This window comes from Dendrobates tinctorius, unplaced genomic scaffold (genome assembly GCF_039654945.1).
Source record: "Dendrobates tinctorius isolate UK_male_01 unplaced genomic scaffold, ASM3965494v1 ptg000231l, whole genome shotgun sequence".
Lineage (NCBI taxonomy): Eukaryota > Metazoa > Chordata > Amphibia > Anura > Dendrobatidae > Dendrobates > Dendrobates tinctorius.
Genome location: NW_027361898.1, coordinates 5,097,577 through 5,122,998, shown reverse-complemented (window position 1 = coordinate 5,122,998; position 25,422 = coordinate 5,097,577). Strand labels below are relative to the sequence as shown.

General features: G+C 48.1%; 2 protein-coding genes across 6 annotated transcripts in view; one reads left to right on the top strand and one right to left on the bottom strand.

The window, feature by feature from the left end:
• Nucleotides 1-11,472, bottom strand: part of RABL6 (RAB, member RAS oncogene family like 6) — a 53,093-nt gene extending 41,621 nt beyond the window's left edge. For both annotated transcript variants that reach the window (XM_073556015.1, XM_073556016.1), the window contains exons 1-3: nucleotides 11,318-11,472; nucleotides 3,566-3,949; nucleotides 317-451 (exon numbers count right to left, since the gene is read on the bottom strand). In XM_073556015.1, the coding sequence (XP_073412116.1) occupies nucleotides 317-451; nucleotides 3,566-3,695 (265 nt within the window). In that variant the 5' untranslated portion in view covers nucleotides 3,696-3,949; nucleotides 11,318-11,472. The remainder of the gene's footprint in view (nucleotides 1-316; nucleotides 452-3,565; nucleotides 3,950-11,317) is intronic.
• Nucleotides 11,335-25,422, top strand: part of RALGDS (ral guanine nucleotide dissociation stimulator) — a 231,533-nt gene continuing 217,445 nt past the window's right edge. The window contains exon 1 of one of the 4 annotated variants that reach the window (XM_073556011.1): nucleotides 11,335-11,556. In XM_073556011.1, coding sequence (XP_073412112.1) covers nucleotides 11,467-11,556 — 90 coding nt within the window. In that variant the 5' untranslated portion in view covers nucleotides 11,335-11,466. Of the gene's footprint in view, nucleotides 11,593-25,422 lie in introns of all 4 variants that reach the window. The other 3 variants (XM_073556008.1, XM_073556010.1, XM_073556009.1) reach the window with 3 other exon arrangements.

Genomic DNA, 25,422 nt, shown 5'->3' with positions numbered 1-25,422 from the left:
TATTATAGTAGTTATATTCTTGTACATAGGGGGCAGAATTAAAGTAGTTATATTCTTGTACATAGGGGGCAGAATTAAAGTAGTTATATTCTTGTACATAGGGGGCAGAATTAAAGTAGTTATATTCTTGTACATAGGGGGCAGTATTATACTAGTTATATTCTTGTATATAGCAGCAGTATTATAGTAGTTATACTCTTGTACATAGGAGGCAGTATTATAGTAGTTATATTCTTGTACATAGGGGGCAGTATTATAGTGTCTGAGAGGTGACATATATAGCATGTACAGTAGAGGTAGACAGGAGACCTCTTACTCTTGTAGTTCCAGTGTATACTGGTGACCTGAATCTCTTGAGTGGGGATGTATTCTTCCAAAAATTTCTTCCCCTGCAGTCGATGCCAGAGGGTGGTCTTTCCTGTGTTTCTGTCTCCCCTGATGACAATTTTCACTGGTAAAGAAACAAGGATTGCTCAGTTATTCTTTTTTGTTTTGATTGATGTATGACATAACGGTCAGTCAGATTTTCATTGTCTCACTGGAGGGAAGCCTGTTTTTGATCCCTCATGGGTTACAAGATATTGCTTTGCTTCTGTACACACTTAGGCTAAGTTCACACTAGGCTGTTTTGCAGCATTTTTTTATGCGCTTTTTATGCCAGTTTTCAGCTGTCTTTTACAGTACCAGCAAAGTTTATGTGATTTCAGAAATCTCATGCACACAGCTTGTTTTTTTTTGTCATCAGTATTCTGTGCTTTGCATGGTTTTGCACAATAGAGCTTTTCCCTTCTTTCAGTGCTTTTCACCCATTGAAATGAATGGGTGGTGAAGAAACCCCTGAAAAAACGCAGGTATCAGGTTTTGCTGCGTTCTTTGTGCCAAAATCTGATTCTATAGAATAGGATTTCAACATGTACAATAGACAGATCTAGCTTGCCAAAACCGCAACAAAAATTTACAAAAAAAGCAAGAAAAACGTGTTTTCTGCAAATTCTTTCCTGCATAAAACAAAAGCTAAAAGACGGCTAGTGTGAACTTAGCCTTATAAAGAGACTGAAAACAAGTCTTGACTTTCCTGCTACACAGAGGCAGGGTTGTTACCATGTATCAGTATAAACAACCTCTGATGTGAACACTGCGGCAGCTGAAATCTGTCTGGATATTTTCCCTGAAGTTTTTTAAAGGCTATATACCATTGCGATAAAAAAAAGGCTGCAGGGAAATTACAGGGGATCTGATGACCTGGTTTTTTCGCTGCAGGAGAGGCTCAGAAGACCTATCATTCAGTCACAGGGATCGTTACATGATGGAACTGCTTCACGACCAATTAAAAAGGACACAATTTAGACCTTCTTTACGAGCAGTAATAACTTAACAGGGAATTGCCCGGTAAGCGATTTCCCAGTCTAATCATTATAGTGTTTTCTGACCACTTCCATTCCACAGTTTGGAGGATGGTGGCGGTCAGTCACTTTATATATGTTCAGTCAGTGGCCGTCTTGGCAGCACGCGTCAATACCTGCTCTGTGTACACTTTTTATATTTGCTCCCAAGGGCGTGGATCTTCAGATACTTGTGAATGGAACAAAATTTGTACTTTTGCTTTTTCAAAGCTGCACGCATGGCCGCCATAATGGAAAAGAGCTCTGCTGCAGAAAATTAAGAGTTAAACTGCTCTTTCTTTGGTGTACGTCATCTTGTGTTCTTCTTCAATCAGGTCTAATACTGCACTCTCTTCCAGAGCAGCATTCCCAATTCTGCTGGCTGCTGCCACCTGGATTTCTGACTGTCCCCCGCTGATACATTCTGGGAGATGCAGTTTCCATGTGTATTAGAATACAAGCCCTTCTGTGTATTAGATTTCCCCATGAACAGGCCTCTGGGCAGCGAGCGGCCTTACACAGTAGGTGCGGTCACATGCTGATCATGAGATTGTCACCCCCGATCAGGCTGCATTTTCCACATTCTTACATTTGCCATTTTTATATACGCTTCTCTGACCCAAAGGATTACAATGATGCTCTTTGGATGATCATATAAAAAGTCTCCTACACACCCCTGATACAATACTAGTCTTTTGTCATGTGAAAAAAAGAATCCTACTCAGAAGAATAATTTCAGAACTTTAAAGTTGCCCATAATCACTACAAACTCATTGAGGGAAAAAATAAGAACAGTACAATAATGTGGTTGCATAAGTGTGAACACCCTTTTATAAATGGAGCTGAGGTTATGTTCAGAATTAGCCAATCACATTTTCCCTCATATTACATAGTAGCTAGCGCACGGTCGACATCATTTACAGGAATTTTGATTAACCCCAGAGAAAGTACTGCAGTTCTAGGAGGGTTTTCCTGACATTTATTTAGTTGCATTATAAAGTACAATCCATGGTCCATAAACAGCTGACAACACAGCAAAGGGATCTCAACGTGGAAAGCTATCAATCAGAAGGCACAGGTCTACCATGAACACTATGAAGATGTAATCAAGAAGTCGCTCATATTTGGCACCATAGTGGCATTGCCTAAAACTGGACATCCTTCAAAAATGGATAAATCGACAAGAAGAAAATTGATAAGGTAGCTGCCAAAAGGTTAACAACACCATTAAAGGGGCTGCACAAATTTCTGTTGAGCCCAAGTTGTGTTCTGCATGTTACAAAAATCTTGCATATTCTTCATATGACTGGCCTGTTGAAACCTCCATCAAGTCAACCAGAAGTAGGAAACAAGTTATGTCTCATGAGACAAGGAGAAACTATTAGGCCACAAATCTAAAAGGGGCAAAGACAACACTGCTCATGATCAGAAGATCACAATCCCCACAGTGATGCATTGTGGGGGCAGCATTGTGTTGTGAGGCTGTTTTTGAGCAACTGAAATTGGTTCTTTAGTCTAGGTGGAGGGAATTACGAACAGACAAAATATCAGGCAATGCTGCATTGAAACATCAGGCCTCTGCTTAAAAGCTGAAGAGGAATTTCAACTTTCAGCACGACAACCCTAAGTGACTGCCAAATCACCAAAGAATGGCTTCACCAGAAGAAGATGGAAGTCCTGGAATGGCTCAGACCTGAACCCAATAGAAGATTTATGGTGACCTGAAGAGGGCGTTGCGTTATATACAGAAGATGCCCCTACAATCTGACAGATGTGGAGCTACTGCAAGAGGAGCGGGCAAAGATCGATTATTCTAGATGTGCTGCTCTGATAGTCTCCGACCCAAAAAGACTGAATGCTGACAGAAATGCACAGGGGACAGCAACAGATTAGTGTAAGGGTGTGCAGATTTATGGAACCACATTATTTTACTTCTTTATTTTTCTTTTTCCACCCAAAAAGATTTGTTTGCTTCTCTTAGTAATTGTACAGATTATGGGCGAAAGTTTTGAAATTATTCTTATTGGTATGGGTTTTTATTTTATTTTATGTACATGACAAGAAATAAACTGGTATTTTAGCAGGGGTGTGAAAACATTTTATATCCACTGTACAAGAACATGTACCGGTATATACAGGCTCATTTTGCAAATGGCGATCCCCTCTAGACTCCCATTACTTACTATTATATTGCACCCCTTTGGCGAACCTCCTCTGCAGCACCTGGTTCATGGACTGCAGTCCAGCAGGAATGTTCTTGTCCCGTAGATTGGACACATCCGAACCCACCAGTTTCTTCAAAGCTGAGAACATCTTGACCTCGGAGAGGGGTAGATGCTGCCCGATCAATACACAAACTAATCACCCGTTACCCTCCAAATCCAGAAGAAAGTGTCGAGGATCAGAAAGGAGATCGATGGTAGATCTTATAGGGAATGTGCGACATCACCAGCCACAGGATACAACAAGAGAAATGACATGTCCAGTACAGAAATACATGAAAAACCTAACACAGACAAGATACCACGTAGAAGCCACAGTCTCTGCTGACGCCCAGCTCAAAACTCCTAGAAGAAAAACAAGGATCCATCATAAACAGCAAAAAAAAAAAAAAAAAGTAAATACATGGCCACAAATATAACTCCCACTAGGTCACCACCACCATTCAAGGAAGACCATAGCAATTGGTACGGTGTATGGGGTCAAATACCATAAGGAACTGACTAAACAAAAAAAAAGACCCTTAAAATTAACCTTTATTAAATATTTCTAAAAAGTGATTAATGTGATTAACACATTCAGCCCAATCCTTTTAAAAAGAGGGATAATCAGGGTATAGGAATATATATATATATATATATATATATATATACACAGTCATATGTAAAAGTTTGGGCACCCCTATTAATGTTAACCTTTTTTCTTTATAACAATTTTGTTTTTTGCAACAGGTATTTCAGTTTCATATATCTAATAACTGATGGACTCAGTTATATTTCTGGATTCAAATGAGGTTTATTGTACTAACAGAAAATGTGCAATCTGCATTTAAACAAAATTTGACCGGTGAAAAAATATAGTTCTTCCATTTCCTTACTATGTTCCTCACAGTGGAAACTGACAGGTTAAACCTCTGAGACAACTTTTTGTATCCTTCCCCTGAAAAGCTATGTTGAATAATCTTTGTTTTCAGATCATTTGAGAGTTGTTTTGAGGAGCCCATGATGCCACTCTTCATAGGAGAATCAAATAGGAGAACTACTTGCAAGTGGCCACTTTAAATACCTTTTCTCATGATTTGATACACCTGGCTATGAAGTTCAAAGCTCAATGAGGTTACAAAACCAATTTAGTGCTTCAGGAAGTCAGTAAAAAGTAGTTAGGAGTGTTCAAATCAAGAAAATGATAAGGGTGCCCATACTTTTGCACCGGTCAAATTTTGTTTAAATGCAGATTGCACATTTTCTGTTAGTACAATAAACCTCATTTGAATCCAGAAATATAACTGAGTCCATCAGTTATTAGATATATGAAACTGAAATACCTGTGGCAAAACCCAAAATTGTTATAAAGAAAAAAGGTTAACATTAATAGGGGTGCCCAAACTTTTACATATGACTGTATATATATATATATATATATATATATATATATATATATATATAAAATGTACAATATCTTTGAATAGGCTGGCTAACTGACGCTAACAGGCCCTATAAAGCTGATCATCTGTCTGCGGAGTTTGGCACCCTAAACATTCGACATGGTGCCACCCCTCAACGTCAACAAACCCTCAATAACCCTATTTCCCCCTATATTGATAACTTTTTGTATATATGTGTGTTATCAACATAGATTTTTTGATTCCGGGATTCTAAGTGTAATGAGTCAGAGAATAGATATATCCTGATGGAACAATGCACAATCTCTTGTATCAAAGACTATCAAAAGGATAGTAAAGTGCTATTGTGCTAAAGGATCCAGGTGTAACAATGTGCACCACTATACAAATGTGTATATGGGGGGGGGGGGGTTGTACGAGGACACGTATATATGGAAGATGTACGAAGACACGTATATATGGGGGAGATGTACGAGGACGCGCATACGGGGGCAGATGTACGAGGACGCGTATACGGGGGGGATGTACGAGGACGCGTATACGGGGGGGATGTACGAGGACGCGTATACGGGGGGGATGTACGAGGACACGTATACGGGGGGGATGTACGAGGACACGTATACGGGGGGGATGTACGAGGACACGTATACGGGGGGGATGTACGAGGACACGTATACGGGGGGGATGTACGAGGACACGTATACGGGGGGGATGTACGAGGACACGTATACGGGGGGGATGTACGAGGACACGTATACGGGGGGGATGTACGAGGACACGTATACGGGGGGGATGTACGAGGACACGTATACGGGGGGGATGTACGAGGACACGTATACGGGGGGGATGTACGAGGACACGTATAGGGGGGGGATGTACGAGGACACGTATATGAGGGGGGATGTACGAGGACACGTATATGGGGGGGGATGTACGAGGACACGTATATGGGGGGGGATGTACGAGGACACGTATATGGGGGGGGATGTACGAGGACACGTATATGGGGGGGATGTACGAGGACACGTATATGGGGGGGATGTACGAGGACACGTATATGGGGGGGATGTACGAGGACACGTATATGGGGGGGGATGTACGAGGACACGTATATGGGGGGGGATGTACGAGGACACGTATATGGGGGGGATGTACGAGGACACGTATATGGGGGGGGATGTACGAGGACACGTATATGGGGGGGATGTACGAGGACACGTATATGGGGGGGATGTACGAGGACACGTATATGGGGGGGATGTACGAGGACACGTATATGGGGGGGATGTACGAGGACACGTATATGGGGGGGATGTACGAGGACACGTATATGGGGGGGATGTACGAGGACACGTATATGGGGGGGATGTACGAGGACACGTATATGGGGGGGATGTACGAGGACACGTATATGGGGGGGATGTACGAGGACACGTATATGGGGGGGGATGTACGAGGACACGTATATGGAGGGGATGTACGAGGACACGTATATGGGGGGGATGTACGAGGACACGTATATGGGGGGGATGTACGAGGACACGTATATGGGGGGGATGTACGAGGACACGTATATGGGGGGATGTACGAGGACACGTATATGGGGGGGATGTACGAGGACACGTATATGGGGGGGATGTACGAGGACACGTATATGGGGGGGATGTACGAGGACACGTATATGGGGGGGATGTACGAGGACACGTATATGGGGGGGATGTACGAGGACACGTATATGGGGGGGATGTACGAGGACACGTATATGGGGGGGATGTACGAGGACACGTATATGGGGGGGATGTACGAGGACACGTATATGGGGGGGATGTACGAGGACACGTATATGGGGGGGATGTACGAGGACACGTATATGGGGGGGATGTACGAGGACACGTATATGGGGGGGATGTACGAGGACACGTATATGGGGGGGATGTACGAGGACACGTATATGGGGGGGATGTACGAGGACACGTATATGGGGGGGATGTACGAGGACACGTATATGGGGGGGATGTACGAGGACACGTATATGGGGGGGATGTACGAGGACACGTATATGGGGGGGATGTACGAGGACACGTATATGGGGGGGATGTACGAGGACACGTATATGGGGGGGATGTACGAGGACACGTATATGGGGGGGATGTACGAGGACACGTATATGGGGGGGATGTACGAGGACACGTATATGGGGGGGATGTACGAGGACACGTATATGGGGGGATGTACGAGGACACGTATATGGGGGGGATGTACGAGGACACGTATATGGGGGGGATGTGCGAGGACACGTATATGGGGGGGATGTGCGAGGACACGTATATGGGGGGGATGTGCGAGGACACGTATATGGGGGGGATGTACGAGGACACGTATATGGGGGGGATGTACGAGGACACGTATATGGGGGGGATGTACGAGGACACGTATATGGGGGGGATGTACGAGGACACGTATATGGGGGGGATGTACGAGGACACGTATATGGGGGGGATGTACGAGGACACGTATATGGGGGGGATGTACGAGGACACGTATATGGGGGGATGTACGAGGACACGTATATGGGGGGATGTACGAGGACACGTATATGGGGGGATGTACGAGGACACGTATATGGGGGGATGTACGAGGACACGTATATGGGGGGGATGTACGAGGACACGTATAGGGGGGGATGTACGAGGACACGTATACGGGGGGGATGTACGAGGACACGTATACGGGGGGATGTACGAGGACACGTATACGGGGGGGATGTACGAGGACACGTATACGGGGGGGATGTACGAGGACACGTATACGGGGGGGATGTACGAGGACACGTATACGGGGGGGATGTACGAGGACACGTATACGGGGGGGATGTACGAGGACACGTATACGGGGGGGATGTACGAGGACACGTATACGGGGGGGATGTACGAGGACACGTATACGGGGGGGATGTACGAGGACACGTATACGGGGGGGATGTACGAGGACACGTATACGGGGGGGATGTACGAGGACACGTATACGGGGGGGATGTACGAGGACACGTATACGGGGGGGATGTACGAGGACACGTATACGGGGGGGGATGTACGAGGACACGTATACGGGGGGGGATGTACGAGGACACGTATACGGGGGGGATGTACGAGGACACGTATACGGGGGGGATGTACGAGGACACGTATACGGGGGGGATGTACGAGGACACGTATACGGGGGGGATGTACGAGGACACGTATACGGGGGGGATGTACGAGGACACGTATACGGGGGGGATGTACGAGGACACGTATACGGGGGGGATGTACGAGGACACGTATACGGGGGGGATGTACGAGGACACGTATACGGGGGGGATGTACGAGGACACGTATACGGGGGGGATGTACGAGGACACGTATACGGGGGGGATGTACGAGGACACGTATACGGGGGGGATGTACGAGGACACGTATACGGGGGGGATGTACGAGGACACGTATACGGGGGGGATGTACGAGGACACGTATACGGGGGGGATGTACGAGGACACGTATACGGGGGGGATGTACGAGGACACGTATACGGGGGGGATGTACGAGGACACGTATACGGGGGGGATGTACGAGGACACGTATACGGGGGGGATGTACGAGGACACGTATACGGGGGGGATGTACGAGGACACGTATACGGGGGGGATGTACGAGGACACGTATACGGGGGGGATGTACGAGGACACGTATACGGGGGGGATGTACGAGGACACGTATACGGGGGGGATGTACGAGGACACGTATACGGGGGGGATGTACGAGGACACGTATACGGGGGGGATGTACGAGGACACGTATACGGGGGGGATGTACGAGGACACGTATACGGGGGGGATGTACGAGGACACGTATACGGGGGGGATGTACGAGGACACGTATACGGGGGGGATGTACGAGGACACGTATACGGGGGGGATGTACGAGGACACGTATACGGGGGGGATGTACGAGGACACGTATACGGGGGGGATGTACGAGGACACGTATACGGGGGGGATGTACGAGGACACGTATACGGGGGGGATGTACGAGGACACGTATACGGGGGGGATGTACGAGGACACGTATACGGGGGGGATGTACGAGGACACGTATATGGGGGGATGTACGAGGACACGTATATGGGGGGATGTACGAGGACACGTATATGGGGGGATGTACGAGGACACGTATATGGGGGGATGTACGAGGACACGTATATGGGGGGATGTACGAGGACACGTATATGGGGGGGATGTACGAGGACACGTATATGGGGGGGATGTACGAGGACACGTATATGGGGGGGATGTACGAGGACACGTATATGGGGGGGGATGTACGAGGACACGTATATGGGGGGGGATGTACGAGGACACGTATGTGGGGGGGGATGTACGAGGACACGTATGTGGGGGGGGATGTACGAGGACACGTATGTGGGGGGGGATGTACGAGGACACGTATGTGGGGGGGGATGTACGAGGACACGTATGTGGGGGGATGTACGAGGACACGTATGTGGGGGGGATGTACGAGGACACGTATGTGGGGGGGATGTACGAGGACACGTATGTGGGGGGGATGTACGAGGACACGTATGTGGGGGGGATGTACGAGGACACGTATGTGGGGGGGATGTACGAGGACACGTATATGGGGGGATGTACGAGGACACGTATATGGGGGGGATGTACGAGGACACGTATATGGGGGGGATGTACGAGGACACGTATATGGGGGGGGATGTACGAGGACACGTATATGGGGGGATGTACGAGGACACGTATATGGGGGGATGTACGAGGACACGTATATGGGGGGATGTACGAGGACACGTATATGGGGGGATGTACGAGGACACGTATATGGGGGGATGTACGAGGACACGTATATGGGGGGATGTACGAGGACACGTATATGGGGGGGGATGTACGAGGACACGTATATGGGGGGGATGTACGAGGACACGTATATGGGGGGATGTACGAGGACACGTATATGGGGGGATGTACGAGGACACGTATATGGGGGGATGTACGAGGACACGTATATGGGGGGATGTACGAGGACACGTATATGGGGGGATGTACGAGGACACGTATATGGGGGGATGTACGAGGACACGTATATGGGGGGATGTACGAGGACACGTATATGGGGGGATGTACGAGGACACGTATATGGGGGGATGTACGAGGACACGTATATGGGGGGATGTACGAGGACACGTATATGGGGGGATGTACGAGGACACGTATATGGGGGGGATGTACGAGGACACGTATATGGGGGGGATGTACGAGGACACGTATGTGGGGGGGATGTACGAGGACACGTATATGGGGGGGATGTACGAGGACACGTATGTGGGGGGGATGTACGAGGACACGTATGTGGGGGGGATGTACGAGGACACGTATGTGGGGGGGGATGTACGAGGACACGTATGTGGGGGGGGATGTACGAGGACACGTATGTGGGGGGGGATGTACGAGGACACGTATGTGGGGGGGATGTACGAGGACACGTATGTGGGGGGGATGTACGAGGACACGTATGTGGGGGGGATGTACGAGGACACGTATATGGGGGGGATGTACGAGGACACGTATATGGGGGGGATGTACGAGGACACGTATATGGGGGGATGTACGAGGACACGTATATTGGGGGGATGTACGAGGACACGTATATGGGGGGGATGTACGAGGACACGTATATGGGGGGGATGTACGAGGACACGTATATGGGGGGGGATGTACGAGGACACGTATATGGGGGGGATGTACGAGGACACGTATATGGGGGGGATGTACGAGGACACGTATATGGGGGGGATGTACGAGGACACGTATATGGGGGGGATGTACGAGGACACGTATATGGGGGGATGTACGAGGACACGTATATGGGGGGATGTACGAGGACACGTATATGGGGGGATGTACGAGGACACGTATATGGGGGGATGTACGAGGACACGTATATGGGGGGGATGTACGAGGACACGTATATGGGGGGATGTACGAGGACACGTATATGGGGGGGATGTACGAGGACACGTATATGGGGGGGATGTACGAGGACACGTATATGGGGGATGATTCTTGTGTTAGGACACCTGTGGTGTGATGTCTATGTGGCATGTGACAGCTGTCTGTGGCTTCTCCCGTACAGATGTTGGTGGTGCATTCTCCGGTAATGGCCGCGGTGCACCCAGCAGCCTCTCCCACAAATCGCCCCCATACCATGCTCCCCAGTATCCCACCTCACCCCGTGCAGTACTGTCCTACCCTTTTCCTCTCGCTCCCAGCCGGGGCAGCAGCACCGCCATATTCTTTCCTCCTCCCGGGAGCATCAATAGGGCGGAGCCTCTGCAGCTGCTACGGTGCCAGGACGGGACAGAAAACCTAGGAAAGCAGAGCTGCTGCTGTGCTGACACATGCGCAGAGTGCACTTTACTGTTGTGCGCCCGGTGGACGTCGTGGACAGATGTACGAGACTCTCCAGAGACAGAAACAAACCAGAAATCGTACGTCAGTCATAGAAAGGTGGAATTGTACAGTCAGTGAGTCCATGTCATTTGTCAGCAACATGGATTGTCACAGACATCTCCTGCCTGAGAATGTAAAGAAATGTGTGATTTCTTATAGTCAGCCTGTGCTGAGTGAGGTATCATCTGTTGTCCATGCCCAAAGCCTGAGGCAGCGCTACAGAGGCCATCACACATACAGTATACAGCAGGTCTTGTGGGGGTGTTCCCGGTATACGGCGACTCTTTTGGGGTGTTCCCCGTGTACGGAGGGCCTTGTGGGGTGTTCCCGGTATACAGCAGCTCTTGTAGGGTGTTCCTGGTATACGGAGGGTCTTGTGGGGTGTTCCCGGTATACTGAGGGTCTTGTGGGGTGTTCCTGGTATACGGAGGGTCTTGTGGGGTGTTCCCGGTATACGGTTGCTCTTGTGGGGTGTTCCCAGTATATGGAGGGTCTTGTGGGGTGTTCCCAGTATATGGAGGGTCTTGTGGGGTGTTCCCAGTATATGGAGGGTCTTGTGGGGTGTTCCCAGTATATGGAGGGTCTTGTGGGGTGTTCCCGGTATACGTAGGGTCTTGTCGGATGTTCCTGGTATATGGAGGGTCTTGTGGGGTGTTCCCAGTATATGGTGGGTCTTGTGGGATGTTCCCGGTATACTGAGGATCTTGTGGGGTGTTCCCAGTATATGGTGGGTCTTGTGGGATGTTCCCGGTATATGGAGGGTCTTGTGGGGTGTTCCTGAAATATGGAGGGTCTAGTGGGGTGTTCCCAGTATATGGAGGGTCTTGTGGGGTGTTCTTGGTATACGGCAGGTCTTGTGGGGTGTTCCCTGTGTACGGAGGGTCTTGTGGGGTGTTCCCGGTATACAGCAGCTCTTGTAGGGTGTTCCTGGTATATGGAGGGTCTTGTGGGGTGTTCCCGGTATACTGAGGGTCTTGTGGGGTGTTCCTGGTATACGGAGGGTCTTGTGGGGTGTTCCCGGTATGCGGTTGCTCTTGTGGGGTGTTCCCAGTATATGGAGGGTCTTGTGGGGTGTTCCTGGTATACGTAGGGTCTTGTCGGATGTTCCTGGTATATGGAGGGTCTTGTGGGGTGTTCCCAGTATATGGAGGGTCTTGTGGGGTGTTCCCGGTATACTGAGGATCTTGTGGGGTGTTCCCAGTATATGGTGGGTCTTGTGGGATGTTCCCGGTATGTGGAGGGTCTTGTGGGGTGTTCCTGAAATATGGAGGGTCTAGTGGGGTCTTCCCGGTATATGGAGGGTCTTGTGGGGTGTTCCCAGTATATGGAGGGTCTTGTGGGGTGTTCTTGGTATACGGCAGGTCTTGTGGGGTGTTCCCTGTGTACGGAGGGTCTTGTGGGGTGTTCCCGGTATACTGAGGGTCTTGTGGGGTGTTCCTGGTATATGGAGGGTCTTGTGGGGTGTTCCCGGTATACGGTTGCTCTTGTGGGGTGTTCCCAGTATATGGAGGGTCTTGTGGGGTGTTCCTGGTATACGTAGGGTCTTGTCGGATGTTCCTGGTATATGGAGGGTCTTGTGGGGTGTTCCCAGTATATGGAGGGTCTTGTGGGGTGTTCCCGGTATACTGAGGATCTTGTGGGGTGTTCCCAGTATATGGTGGGTCTTGTGGGATGTTCCCGGTATGTGGAGGGTCTTGTGGGGTGTTCCTGAAATATGGAGGGTCTAGTGGGGTCTTCCCGGTATATGGAGGGTCTTGTGGGGTGTTCCCAGTATATGGAGGGTCTTGTGGGGTGTTCCTGAAATATGGAGGGTCTAGTGGGGTCTTCCCGGTATACGGAGGGTCTTGTGGGGTGTTCCCAGTATATGGTGGGTCTTGTGGGATGTTCCCGGTATACGGCAGGTCTTGTGGGGTGTTCCCTGTGTACGGAGGGTCTTGTGGGGTGTTCCCTGTGTACGGAGGGTCTTGTGGGGTGTTCCCGGTATACGGCGGCTCTTGTGAGGTGTTCCCTTTGTTCGGAGGGTCTTGTGGGGTGTTCCCTGTGTACGGAGGGTCTTGTGGGGTGTTCCCGGTATACAGCAGCTCTTGTAGGGTGTTCCTGGTATACGGAGGGTCTTGTAGGGTGTTCCCGGTATACGGAGGGTCTTGTGGGGTGTTCCCGGTATACGGTTGCTCTTGTGGGGTGTACCCTGTATACGTTGGGTCTTGTGGGGTGTTACTGGTATACGGAGGGTCTTGTCCGGTGTCCACGCTATATGGCAGGTCTTGTCGGGTGTCCCCAATGTACGGGGGCAATTGTGGGGGATATCTCTTTTGCAGCAAGGTCTTTTCTGGGGGGGGGGGGTCTCCAGTATTGGGGTGCAGGAACAATGTAGAAACAGAAGGCCCCCCAACTGAGAGTGAGTCGATTCCCCAACACTTAGCTTCAGGAGATCAGTTAAACCAAAAGACCACCTACTTATTAATTTGGGTCTGCTACAATGGAGTGATGACAGAACCTATATTTTTCTGCACCCTCTTTCCTGCTGTGCATGGATGTTGCATGTAGTGAAGAGTCAGTCTATATTATGTGCAATATTTTGGTGTAGCCCAGCAAAAAAAATGTCATGACGCTCCTAACTCAATGCACATGTCTGTACCCTGGGACTTTGTGCTGTGTGCAGAGGTGCACACTGAACACTAGATGGCAGCACAAGTCAATGAACCAGTGTCCCCTCTAAGTCCAGCAGTGATGGCCACCTGCTTATCCTGCATTGTCACGACATCCTCAGTTCTTATGACCATTATATAGTTCGTAAGGCCTCCATGGCAACTATATCAGCAGAAAAATTGCAAACTTAATTTTTGACTAACATTATATACATAATATGCTGTATATTGTGAATATACTCTAAAGGCAGAGGTGAAGCTAATGGAAGCGGACGCTCCATCAGGGAACCTGCATGACCACTGCAGCCAAACGATAGCACAAGGACTACCAACCCATCACCCCTGTGGCCAGTGATTGGAGCATTCCTGCACTGTCTACACTTAAATTATTAGTAAGGGACCTGGGCAGGGGTACAAAGAGGAGATGGGAGATTGATGGCCTAGGATCTTATTTAGTTCATGTTTAAAATTAAAAAGGAAGCTGTCAACCCTTTAAGGCTGTGTGCACACGATGCAGATTTGCTGCGGTTCCGCAGCGGATTTTACCGCGCAGAAACGTTGCATATCCGCATTGTGATGTACAGTAGCCTTAAAATCAATGTAAAAAAAAAAACGCTGTGCAGACGCTGCAGATTTTTCCTGCGGTACAAAATCCACAGCATGTTACTTCTTTTGTGCGGTTGTCCTGGCACCAAATCCGCAGGGGGAAAACCGCAGTGGAAAACCGCACAAAAACCGCAAGAAATCCGCAGGAAAAATGCAGGTCATTTGACCTGCGGATTTCTTCCATTCTGCGCGGAAAAATACGCAGGGCCAAAAAGTACGTCTGCACTCAGCCTAAGGCTTTGGCTACACAACGATCCCAACCATTATTGCCGGGTGAAATATCTCACTATGGCAATGTACATCATAAGGCAGGAGTCACACTTAACGTATAAAAATACGGTCCATTTTCTACAGACGAGAATCGCAGAAATGTTCCCTGAACATCTGTATGTCATCCGTTTGCAATGCGAGGATTCGATTTTCTCGCATCTAAGCATCCGTGTGACAGTCATATCGCATCCGTACAGCCGGCTTGCAAAATGGACATATAATGGATCCATGGCCTCAAACATTCTTGAAAACACTCAGTGCCTTGCGAAAGTATTCGACCCCCTGGAACTTTTCAACCTTTTCCCACATATCATGCTTCAAACATAAAGATACCAAATGTAAATTTTTGGTGAAGAATCAACAACAAATGGGACACAATTGTGAAGTTGAATGAAATTTATTGGTTATTTTAAATTTTGGTGGAAATTGAAAAACTTAAAAGTGGGGCGTGCAATATTTTTCGGCCACTTTACTTTCAGTTCAGCAAACTCAGTCCAGTTGCAAAAAATGTATACTAAGCCGCTCTACCAAACGTCAAGATATACCCATATCAGAGCAGTCCCTAAGTCTACTTTCACACTTGCGTTATGAGGCGCAGTGCATGGCTGCCGCTAAGCTCCGCCCCTGCCACGCCCCCTCCGGTCAGCTCCTCCTATGGGCGCATGACGCTGCATGCGACATGCGTCCCGTATATTTAGCTTTGGGTACTCAGGCCGTGCGCTGGTATGCTTTTGCCGGCGCATGCGCCCTTTTGGCGCTGCGATGTATTTAAAAGCCTGACCATGTGTATGGTACTTATATGAGCAGGATTCAGAAAGGTAATGTCCGATGTGGATGCGCTGTAGAACAGGGTTCCCCAACTCCAGTCCTCAAGGCCCACCAACAGATCATGTTTTCAGGATTTCCTTTGTATTGCACAGGTGAAGCAATTATCACCTGAGCAATACTAAGGAAATCCTGAAAACATGACCTGTTGGTGGGCCTTGAGGAATGGAGGTGGGGAACACTGCTGTAGAAGACGGCTTGTGGGTACGTGCACATGCTGCGGATTGGGGGGTGCGGATTTGGCCAAATCGCAGGTAAATCTGCAGGTCAAAAGACCTGTGGTTTTACCTGCGGATTGGCCTGCGGTTCTGCCATGCGGCTTTTCATCTCCACAATGGAGGAGGCAAACCGCAGCGGAATCCGCAGAAAGGATTGACGTGTCAATTCTTTCTGCGGTTTGAAAACCGCGCGGAAAAATCTTCACAGCTGGTTTTTATTCCCATAGGGAATAATGGTACTGTACACCCTATATGTGCACGGACCACAAGGGAGGGGTGGAGACCTCCCTAATCTCGCAGAAACAAGAAACCAATTGAATATAAACACATGGGCAATGCACACAGTGAACAAGTCTGTAGGACAGTGTTCACACCACCAAAAGACTGAAACACAGCATGTCCACATCGGACATTACCTTACTGAATCCTGCTAATATAGGTACCATACACATGGTCAGGTTTTTAAATACATCGATTAGGGACTGCTCTGATATGGGTATACCTTGACGTTTGGTAGAGCAGCTAAGTATACATTTTTGCAAAAAAAGTATCAACCAAATACCCTGTTTTTTTATCATCTTTACTAGCACTTGCTGTTTACTGTTACTTTTTTACAAGAGTATTTTTATACATTTGTTATACTGTTCTTCTGTGTTTCATATATGCACTGCTCAAAAAAATAAAAGGAAAACTTAACCCCTTTCTGCCATCTGAAGTACTATCCCGTCCATGGGCCCCGGGCCCCTATGCCCATGGACGGGATAGTACGTCATAGCGATCAGCAGCGCTCACGTGGTGAGTGCCACTGATCGCCACCGGGTGTCAGCTGATTATCACAGCTGACAGCCGGCACTATGTGTCAGGGGCGGTCACGGACCTCCCCCGACACGATAACCCCTGGCACACTGCGATCAAACACGATCGCAGTGTACCGGGGGTTTAGGGAAGCATCGGCAGGGAGGGGGCTCCCTCTGTGCTTCCTTGAGACCCCCGCAGCAGCACTGAACATTGCGCTGCTGCTGGGGTCTCCGGGAAGCACAGAGGGATCCTCCTTCCCTACAGGTCCCCGGATCCAAAATGGTGGCGGGGACCTTCGGTGGCCTGCAGGGAGGCGGCTTCCTCATGCCTGCAAAGCGCCGGCATGAGGAAGCCTGCAGCACTGCCTGTGACAGATCGCTGATCTGTCACAGCGATCTGTGATGTGACAGATCAGCGATCTGTCACATGACTGTTATGTCCCCCCTTGGACATTGTAATAAAGTTTAAAAAAAAAAAAAAGTGTAAAAATAATTTATAAAAAAATCGCTAAATTAAAAAAAAAAAAAAAATTCCTTAATTCATTTTTTGGAAATAAAAAAACAAAACAATAAAAGCACACATATTTAGTATCGCCGTGTCTGTAACGACCCACCCTATAAAACTGTCCCATTAGTTAACCCCTTTAGCGAACCCCTTAATCCCATATGATGTACTATCCCGTCCATGTGCCCTGGGACTTAATTCCCAGGGACGGGATAGTACACGGGAATGTGCAGCGCTTCTGTGGGGGGCTCTTTCCCTACATGCCCCCGGATCCAAGATGGCGACGGGGACCTTCGGGGGCCTGTAGGGTGCTGACTTCCTCACTGCCTGCAAAGCGCAGGCTTGAGGAAGTCTGCGTCTATGCCTGTGACAGATCGCTGATCTGTCACAGTGATCTGTGATGTGACAGAACAGCGATCTGTCACAGGACAGTGATGTCCCACCTGGGACAATGTAATAAAGTTAAAAAAAAAAAAGTGTAAAAATAATTTAAAAAAAAAAATCGCTAAATAAATTAGTAAAAAAAAAAAAAAAATATTCCCCAATAAATTCATTTTTTGAAAATAAAAAAAACAATAAAAGTACACATATTTGGTATCGCCGTGTCCGTAACGACCCGCCCTATAAAACTATCCCATTAGTTAACCCCTTTAGCGAACCCCTTTAAAAAATAAAAAACGAAGCAAAAAATAATGATTTATTATCATACCACCGAACAAAAAGTGCCATACAGCGTCATCCGCAAAAAAATATAAAAATTTATAGCTCACAGAATAAAGCAATGCAAAATAATTATTTTTTATATAAAATAGTTTTCATTGCATAAAACCGACAAAACATAAAAAAAGACCTAAATGAGGTATCGCTGTAACCATACTGACCCGAAGAATAAAACCGCTTTATCAATTTTACCGCACGCGGAACGGTGTAAACGCACCCCCCAAAAGAAATTCATGAAACGCTGGTTTTTGTTCATTCTGCGTCCCAAAAATCGGAATAAAAAGCGATCAAAAAATGTCACGTGCCCAAAAATGGTACCAATAAAAACGTCAACTCGTCCCGCAAAGAATAAGACCTCACATGACTCAGTGGGTCAAAATACGGAAAAATTATAGCTCTCAATATGTGGTGATGCAAAAACTATTTTTACAATAAAAAGCGTCTTTTAGCGTGCGACAGCCGCCAAACATAAAAACTGCCATAAATAGTAAATCAAACCCCCCCGTTATAATCCCCTTAGTTAGGGAAAAATAGTAAAACTAAAGGAAAATGTATTTATTTCCATTTTCCCATTGGGGTTAGGGTTAGGGCTGAGATTAGGGTTAGGGTGTGTTGGGGTTAGGGTTGGAGATAGAATTGGGGGTTTCCACTGTTTGGGCCCATCAGGGGCTCTCCAAATGCAACATGGCATCTGATCTCAATTCCAGCCAATTCTGCGTTGAAAAAGTCAAATGGTGCTCCTCCCCTTCCAAACTCTGCCATGAGCCCAAACAATGTTTTACCCCTACATATGGGGTATCAGCGTACTCAGGACAAATTGCAAAACAACTTTTTGGGGTCCAATTTCTCCTGTTACCCTTAGGAAAATAAAAAATTGGAGGCAAAAACATCATTTTTGTGGAAAAAAATGATTTTATTTTCACGCCCAGGCGTTATAAACTTCTGTGAAGCACTTGGGGGTTCAAAGTGCTCACCACACATCTAGATAAGTTCTGTGGAGGGTCTAGTTTCCAAAATGGGGTCACTTGTGGGGAGTTTCAATAGTTTAGGTACATCAGGGGCTCTCCAAACGCACATGACACCCGCAGACCATTCCATCAAAGTCTGCATTCCAAAACGTCACTACTTCCCTTCCGAGCCCGGACGTGTGCCCATACAGTAGTTTTCTCCCACATATGGGGTGTCAGCGTACTCAGGACAAATTGGACAACAACTTTTGGATCCAATTTCTCCTGTTACCCTTGGGAAAATAAAAAATTGGGGACTAAAAGATCATGTTTGTTGAAAAAATACGATATTTTTATTTTCACGCCCGGTCGTTATAAACTTCTGTGAAGCACTTGGGGGTTCAAAGTGCTCACCACACATCTAGATAAGTTCCTTGGGGGGTCTAGTTTCCAAAATAGGGTCACGTGTGGGGGGGTTTGCACTATTCAGGCACATTAAGGGCTCTCCAAATGCGACATGGCGTCCGATCTAAATTCCAGCCAATTTTGAGTTGAAAAAGTCAAACGGCGCCTCTTGCCTTCCGAGCTCTGCCATGCGCCCAAACAGTGGTTTAACCCCACATATGGGGTATCAGCGTACTCAGGACAAATTGCACAATAACTTTTGGGGTCCAATTTCTCCTGTTATCCTTGGTAAAATAAAAAAAATTGGACCTGAAGTAATTTTTTTTGTGATAAAAAGTTAAATGTTCATTTTTTTTTTAAACATTCAAAAAATTCCTGTGAAGCACTTGAAGGGTTAATAAACTTCTTGAATGTGGTTTTGAGCACCTTGAGGGGAGTATTTTTTAGAATGGTGTCACTTTTGGGTATTTTCTATCATATAGATCCCTCAAAGTGACTTCAAATGTGATGTGGTCCCTAAAAAAAAAAAAAAAAAAAAAAAAAAAAAAAATGGTGTAAAAGTGAGAAATTGCTGGTCAACTTTTAACCGTTATAACTTCCTAAGAAAAAAAAAATGGTTCAAAAATTGTGCTGATGTAAAGTAAACATGTGGGAAATGTTACTTAAGTTTTTTGTGTGCCATATCTCTTTGATTTAAGGGCATAAAAATTCAAAGTTGGAAAATTGCGAAATTTTCGCCAAATTTCCATTTTTTTCACAAATAAATGGAAGTTATATGAATGAAATGTTACCAATAACATGAAGTACAATATGTCATGAGAAAGCAGTGTCAGAATCACCGGGATCCATGGAAGCATTCCAGAGTTATTACCTTATAAAGGGACAGTGGTCAGAATTGTAAAAATTGGCCCTTTGGGGTAAAGGGGTTAATTTAGCACATACAGCTCCAAAATGTAACACACATACACTACTAACATTATTAGTGAAGGATTTATATATAAATCTAACGGATATGCAATGTTTTACTGTATGTAAACCATCTCTCATATCCTGTCGGGTTCTGTAATGACAGTGTGTGTGTATTTTATATGCAGGGATTCACTCTGGTAGGTATTGGCAGGGCTGCAGTAACGAGGCAACACACAGGCTCAAAGTCCAATTTCAGTGGTTTAATGTCACGTTGCAAACAGCAGATTAACAGAAAGTAAGGAAAAACATAAATATACTCCAGATTGGAGAACCATTGGTCCCAGACTCACCCCTTTCACGGGTTGGGCTTAAAGGGAATCTGTCACCCCTTTTTTGAGATATCATATAATGATATCATTCAATTGTGTGTCACATAAGGATTCTCTTAGTACTTTTGCTTCCCCCTGACCCCGCACCTTTCATGCATAAATACCTTTTTTACATCGGTTCAGATGTATATAAACTGCCGCTGTACCACTATGTGTGTATATATATATATATATATATATATATATACACACACACACACACCCCCCTGGCAAAAATTATGGAATCACCGGCCTTGGAGGATGTTCATTCAGTTGTTTAATTTTGTAGAAAAAACGCAGATCACAGACAAGGCACAAGACTAAAGTCATTTTTAATGGCAACTTTCTGGCTTTAGATCAAGAATAAAAAATGTGGTAGTTAGTAATGGTTACTTTTTTAAACCAAGCATAGGGGAAAAATTATGGAATGACTAAATTCTGAGAGGAAAAAAAATATGGAATCATGAAAAACAAAAAAACACTCCAACACATCACTAGTATTTTGTTGCACCACCTCTGGCTTTTATAACAGCTTGCAGTCTCTGAGGCATGGACATAATGAGTGTCAAACAGTACTCTTCATCAATCTGGCTCCAACTTTCTCTGACTGCTGTTGCCAGATCAGCTTTGCAGGTTGGAGCCTTGTGTTAGGGACGGCGGAACGCATTAAATATAAAATAATAGAAAGTGCGTTCGCCACCCGGGGTCCACCATGCAGAGGTGTTAAACTGCTGCTATATAATGGCAGACGCACAATATGGCGGTATATCGCACACGGGTTGAACGTCACCCGGTGTGCACTGGGTGTACTCTGTTATATTCACAGAGGCGCCTTAAGGCATAAACATAAATGCAGAGCCTGTTGACCTCACAGGTCTCAGCAGTGTGCACGCACGGTATATGGTCACAGGACTTGGGCCCTAGACACAGGGTTGGTGTCCGTCTAGACCTACCGTGCGTGCGGCGTTGCGACCGCGGACGCCCACAAGTGCTACTTACCGCAGAGCGGCAACTGACTCAGCCGCTATACAACAATGCCCAGGAGGGCGCACTGTCGGACGCTAGCTCTGTGGAGATGAGCTCTGTGGCTTGTAGCATGCCACTGACTGGCACTGACTCTAAGGCTAAGTCCCTATCCACACACGTAATATCAGAGGGAGGGGATCTTAATGAGTCATTCGCAGGTTCATGCATCCATCATCATTCACACAGTAGCAATTAGAGACTACACTAGCGCATGGTCGAGCGGAGAAGGACCTGAGCATGTGACTCCCGATCTCCAATGGGAGATCGTCTCGTGAGCATGCCCAGTAGCATGACGAAAGGACTTAGTAGCTTGCTGCAGGGCAGCCTGCGCTGCTATTGTTGACCAGGCCCAGATTGGTAATGTAACCAACCGGGTAATACAACGTGCGCTGCTATTGCTGACACAGAGGTGGCAGCAACAACCAGTCCTATAGAGCTGGTCTGAGCAGAGCGTCTGCGACGCCGAGATTGCTGTGCAGGCTCCTGTGCGGTTGGAGAAGAATGGGAGACCACAGGATGCAAGGCTCTGGATTCCCGCTGTGCAGCTGCAGGAACCCGACGCCTAACATTGACCCCCTCCCCTCTGAGCCTCGGTACGCTCAAACGCCACGATCAGGAACGGAGCGTTGATATTCTCCACTGGCTCCTAGGTCCAGGCCTCAGGACCATGACCACCAAATAAATTTTTATGCCACGCACAATCCTGCGTCCCACAATGGCGTTGACCTCAAACTCATCCGAGGAGAGGTCTGATGTCCCGGCAGATGACTCGGAAAACCGAGCCATGTGAACAGGCTTGAGAAGGGACATGTGGAAGACGTCAGAGATGGCCAAGTGTGGTGGAAGAGCCAGACGGTAGACCACTGAGCTGATGCGCTCGAGGACTTTGAAGGGGCCAATGTATCGCGGAGCGAACTTGGAGGACTCGGCCCGCAGCTTGATATGACGCGCAGAGAGCCACACCAAGTCGCCAGGGGCAAAAGTTGGAGCGGGACGCCGATGTGTGTAGTCTGACGCACTCATTCTCTCTTTAGAGGCACGAATAGCATCCTGGGTGCGATCCCAAATGTCGCGAGCCTCCACTGCCCAGTCTGCCACCCTGGAATCAGTGGAAGACACTGGCATCGGGACAGGGACGCGCGGATGCTGGCTGTAATTGAGAAGGAACAGCGTATGACCAGTGGAATCAGCCACTGCGTTATTCAGGGCAAATTCAGCCCACGGTAGTAAGGATGCCCAGTCATCCTGCCTGGCAGAGACAAATGTCGTAGGTATGTGACCAGAGTTTGATTGGCTCTCTCAACCAACTCGTTCGTCTCGGGATGATATGCGGAGGACAAATTGAGCTCGATACTGAGTATACTGCAGAGCTCCCTCCAAAATCGAGACGCAAACTGGGGACCTCGGTCACTGACTATTTTGTCTGGCATACTGTGCAAACGAAATACGTGCTTTATGAACAGTGCGGCGAGACCACGAGCAGAAGGCAGCCGCGCGAGTGGCACCAGATGCACCATTTTAGAAAAATGATCGGTGACCACCAAGATGACCGTGCTGCCAACAGATTTGGTCAGGCCGACCACAAAGTCCATGCCGACCATCTCCCAGGTTCTGTCTGCCACCGGCAAGGGATACAGTAACCCAGCCGGCCTCTGCCTAGAGGACCTGTTCCGAGCACAAGAGACGCATGCTTGAGTGTACTCTTTAGTGTCCCGAGCCATGTGTGGCCACCAATAAGGCCTTGTCAGGAGTTCTGTGGTCCGCTTAATGCCAAAGTGACCACCCACCCTGGACACGTGTGCCCACGCGAGGACCTCCGGCCGCAGGCGAGGAGGGACAAAGGTCTTGCCCGGTGGAACTGCCTCAAGAGCGACCGGAGCCATGGTCCTCAGGCTCTCCGTGGGGACAATTAGCCGAGGCTCAGCCTCCTCTTCCTCCGCCGAGACCGCCGAGCGAGAAAGAGCATCCGCACGGACATTCTTCTCTCCAGACAGGTAATGCAAGGTGAAGCAGAAGTGGGAGAAGAGCGACCACCTAGCTTGACGAGAGTTCAAGCGCTGGGCCGTTTGCAAATAGACCAGGTTTTTATGGTCAGTGTACACCTGGAAGGGAAACCGGGCTCCCTCCAGGAGATGTCTCCACTCAGAAAAGGCCAATTTCATGGCCAGCAACTCCCTGTCCCCGATGGAGTAGTTTCTCTCCGCCGGTGAGAAGGTCTTTGAGAAGAAGAAGCAGGGATGCTTCCGACCTTGAGCATCCTTCTGGAAAAGGACTGCTCCTGCACCAACGGACGAGGCATCTACCTCTAGGATAAAGGGTTTATCCACATTGGGACGGTGGAGGATGGGAGCGCCAGCAAAATAGGTTTTCAGGGATCAAAAGGCCATGGAGACCTGCTCTGACCAAACCTTTGGATTGGCTCCTTTCTTGGTGAGAGCGGCCAAAGGAGCTACCAGTGTGGAGAAATGGGGAATGAACTGGCGGTAATAATTAACGAACCCCAAAAAGCGCTGCACCGCTTTTAGAGAATGGAGCTCCTGCCAGTCCATTACCGCTTGCAATTTGGCAGGATCCATAGCCAACCCCTGGGCCGAGATGATATAGCCCAGGAATGGCAAGGACTCCTGCTCAAACTGGCACTTCTCCAGCTTGGCGAAGAGAGAATTCACCCGCAAACGGTCGAAGACCTTGCAGACGTCTCTCTTGGTGAGAGGCCACATCTGGAGAAAAGATGAGGATGTCATCCAGATAGACCACCACCACCGAGGTAGAGAGCATATCGCGAAAGACGTTATTTACGAAGTCCTGGAAGACAGCAGGCACATTACAGGGGCCGAAGGGCATGACCAGATACTTCTAGTGGCAATCCCTGGTATAAAAGGCTGTCTTCCACTCGTCTCCTTCGCGTATGCGGATCAGGTTGTACGCCCCCGTAGATCTAATTTCGTAAAGATCCGGGCCCCTCGCAACCTGTCAAACGAAGAGGGTATTTGTTTTTTACGGTAATGGCGTTGAGACCTCTGTAGTCAATGCAGGGACGCAACTCCCCACTCTTCTTCTGCACGAAGAACCCTGCACCAGCCGGCGACACCGATTTTCTGATAAATCCTCTTGCCAGGTTCTCCCAGATATATTATGACATGGCCTCTGTCTCCGGGAGAGATAGAGGGTACACGCGACCTCTAGGAGGCTCCGCGCCTGGCAATAGGTCTATCGGGCAATCGTAAGGACGGTGCGACGGAAGCGGCTCCGCTGATTTTTTTGGAGAAGACGTCCGCGTACTGCTGGTAGTGTCCAGGGAGCGCGGAAAGATCCGCGGGCACCTCCATGGATGCTACTTGAACACTGCCCCTCATGCACCTTCTCTCACAGTCCTTGCTCCAACCAAGTATACTCCCCGAAGACCAATCTATATGAGGGGAATGGTAATGGAGCCACGGAAGTCCGAGAAGCACCTGGTCGATGCCATCTGGCAAAATCAACAGGGACAACGTCTCGTGGTGAGAGGGTGAGATTGAGAAACCATGAGGTGCTATCTGGTGTAACTTGGGATGGTAAAGGCGCACCATCAACCACCCTGATGGTCAAGGGACGAGGCAGTAGTACCAGCGGAATAGCGTGCTTTTGGCAAAGGATGAGGACATGAAGTTTCCTTCTGCC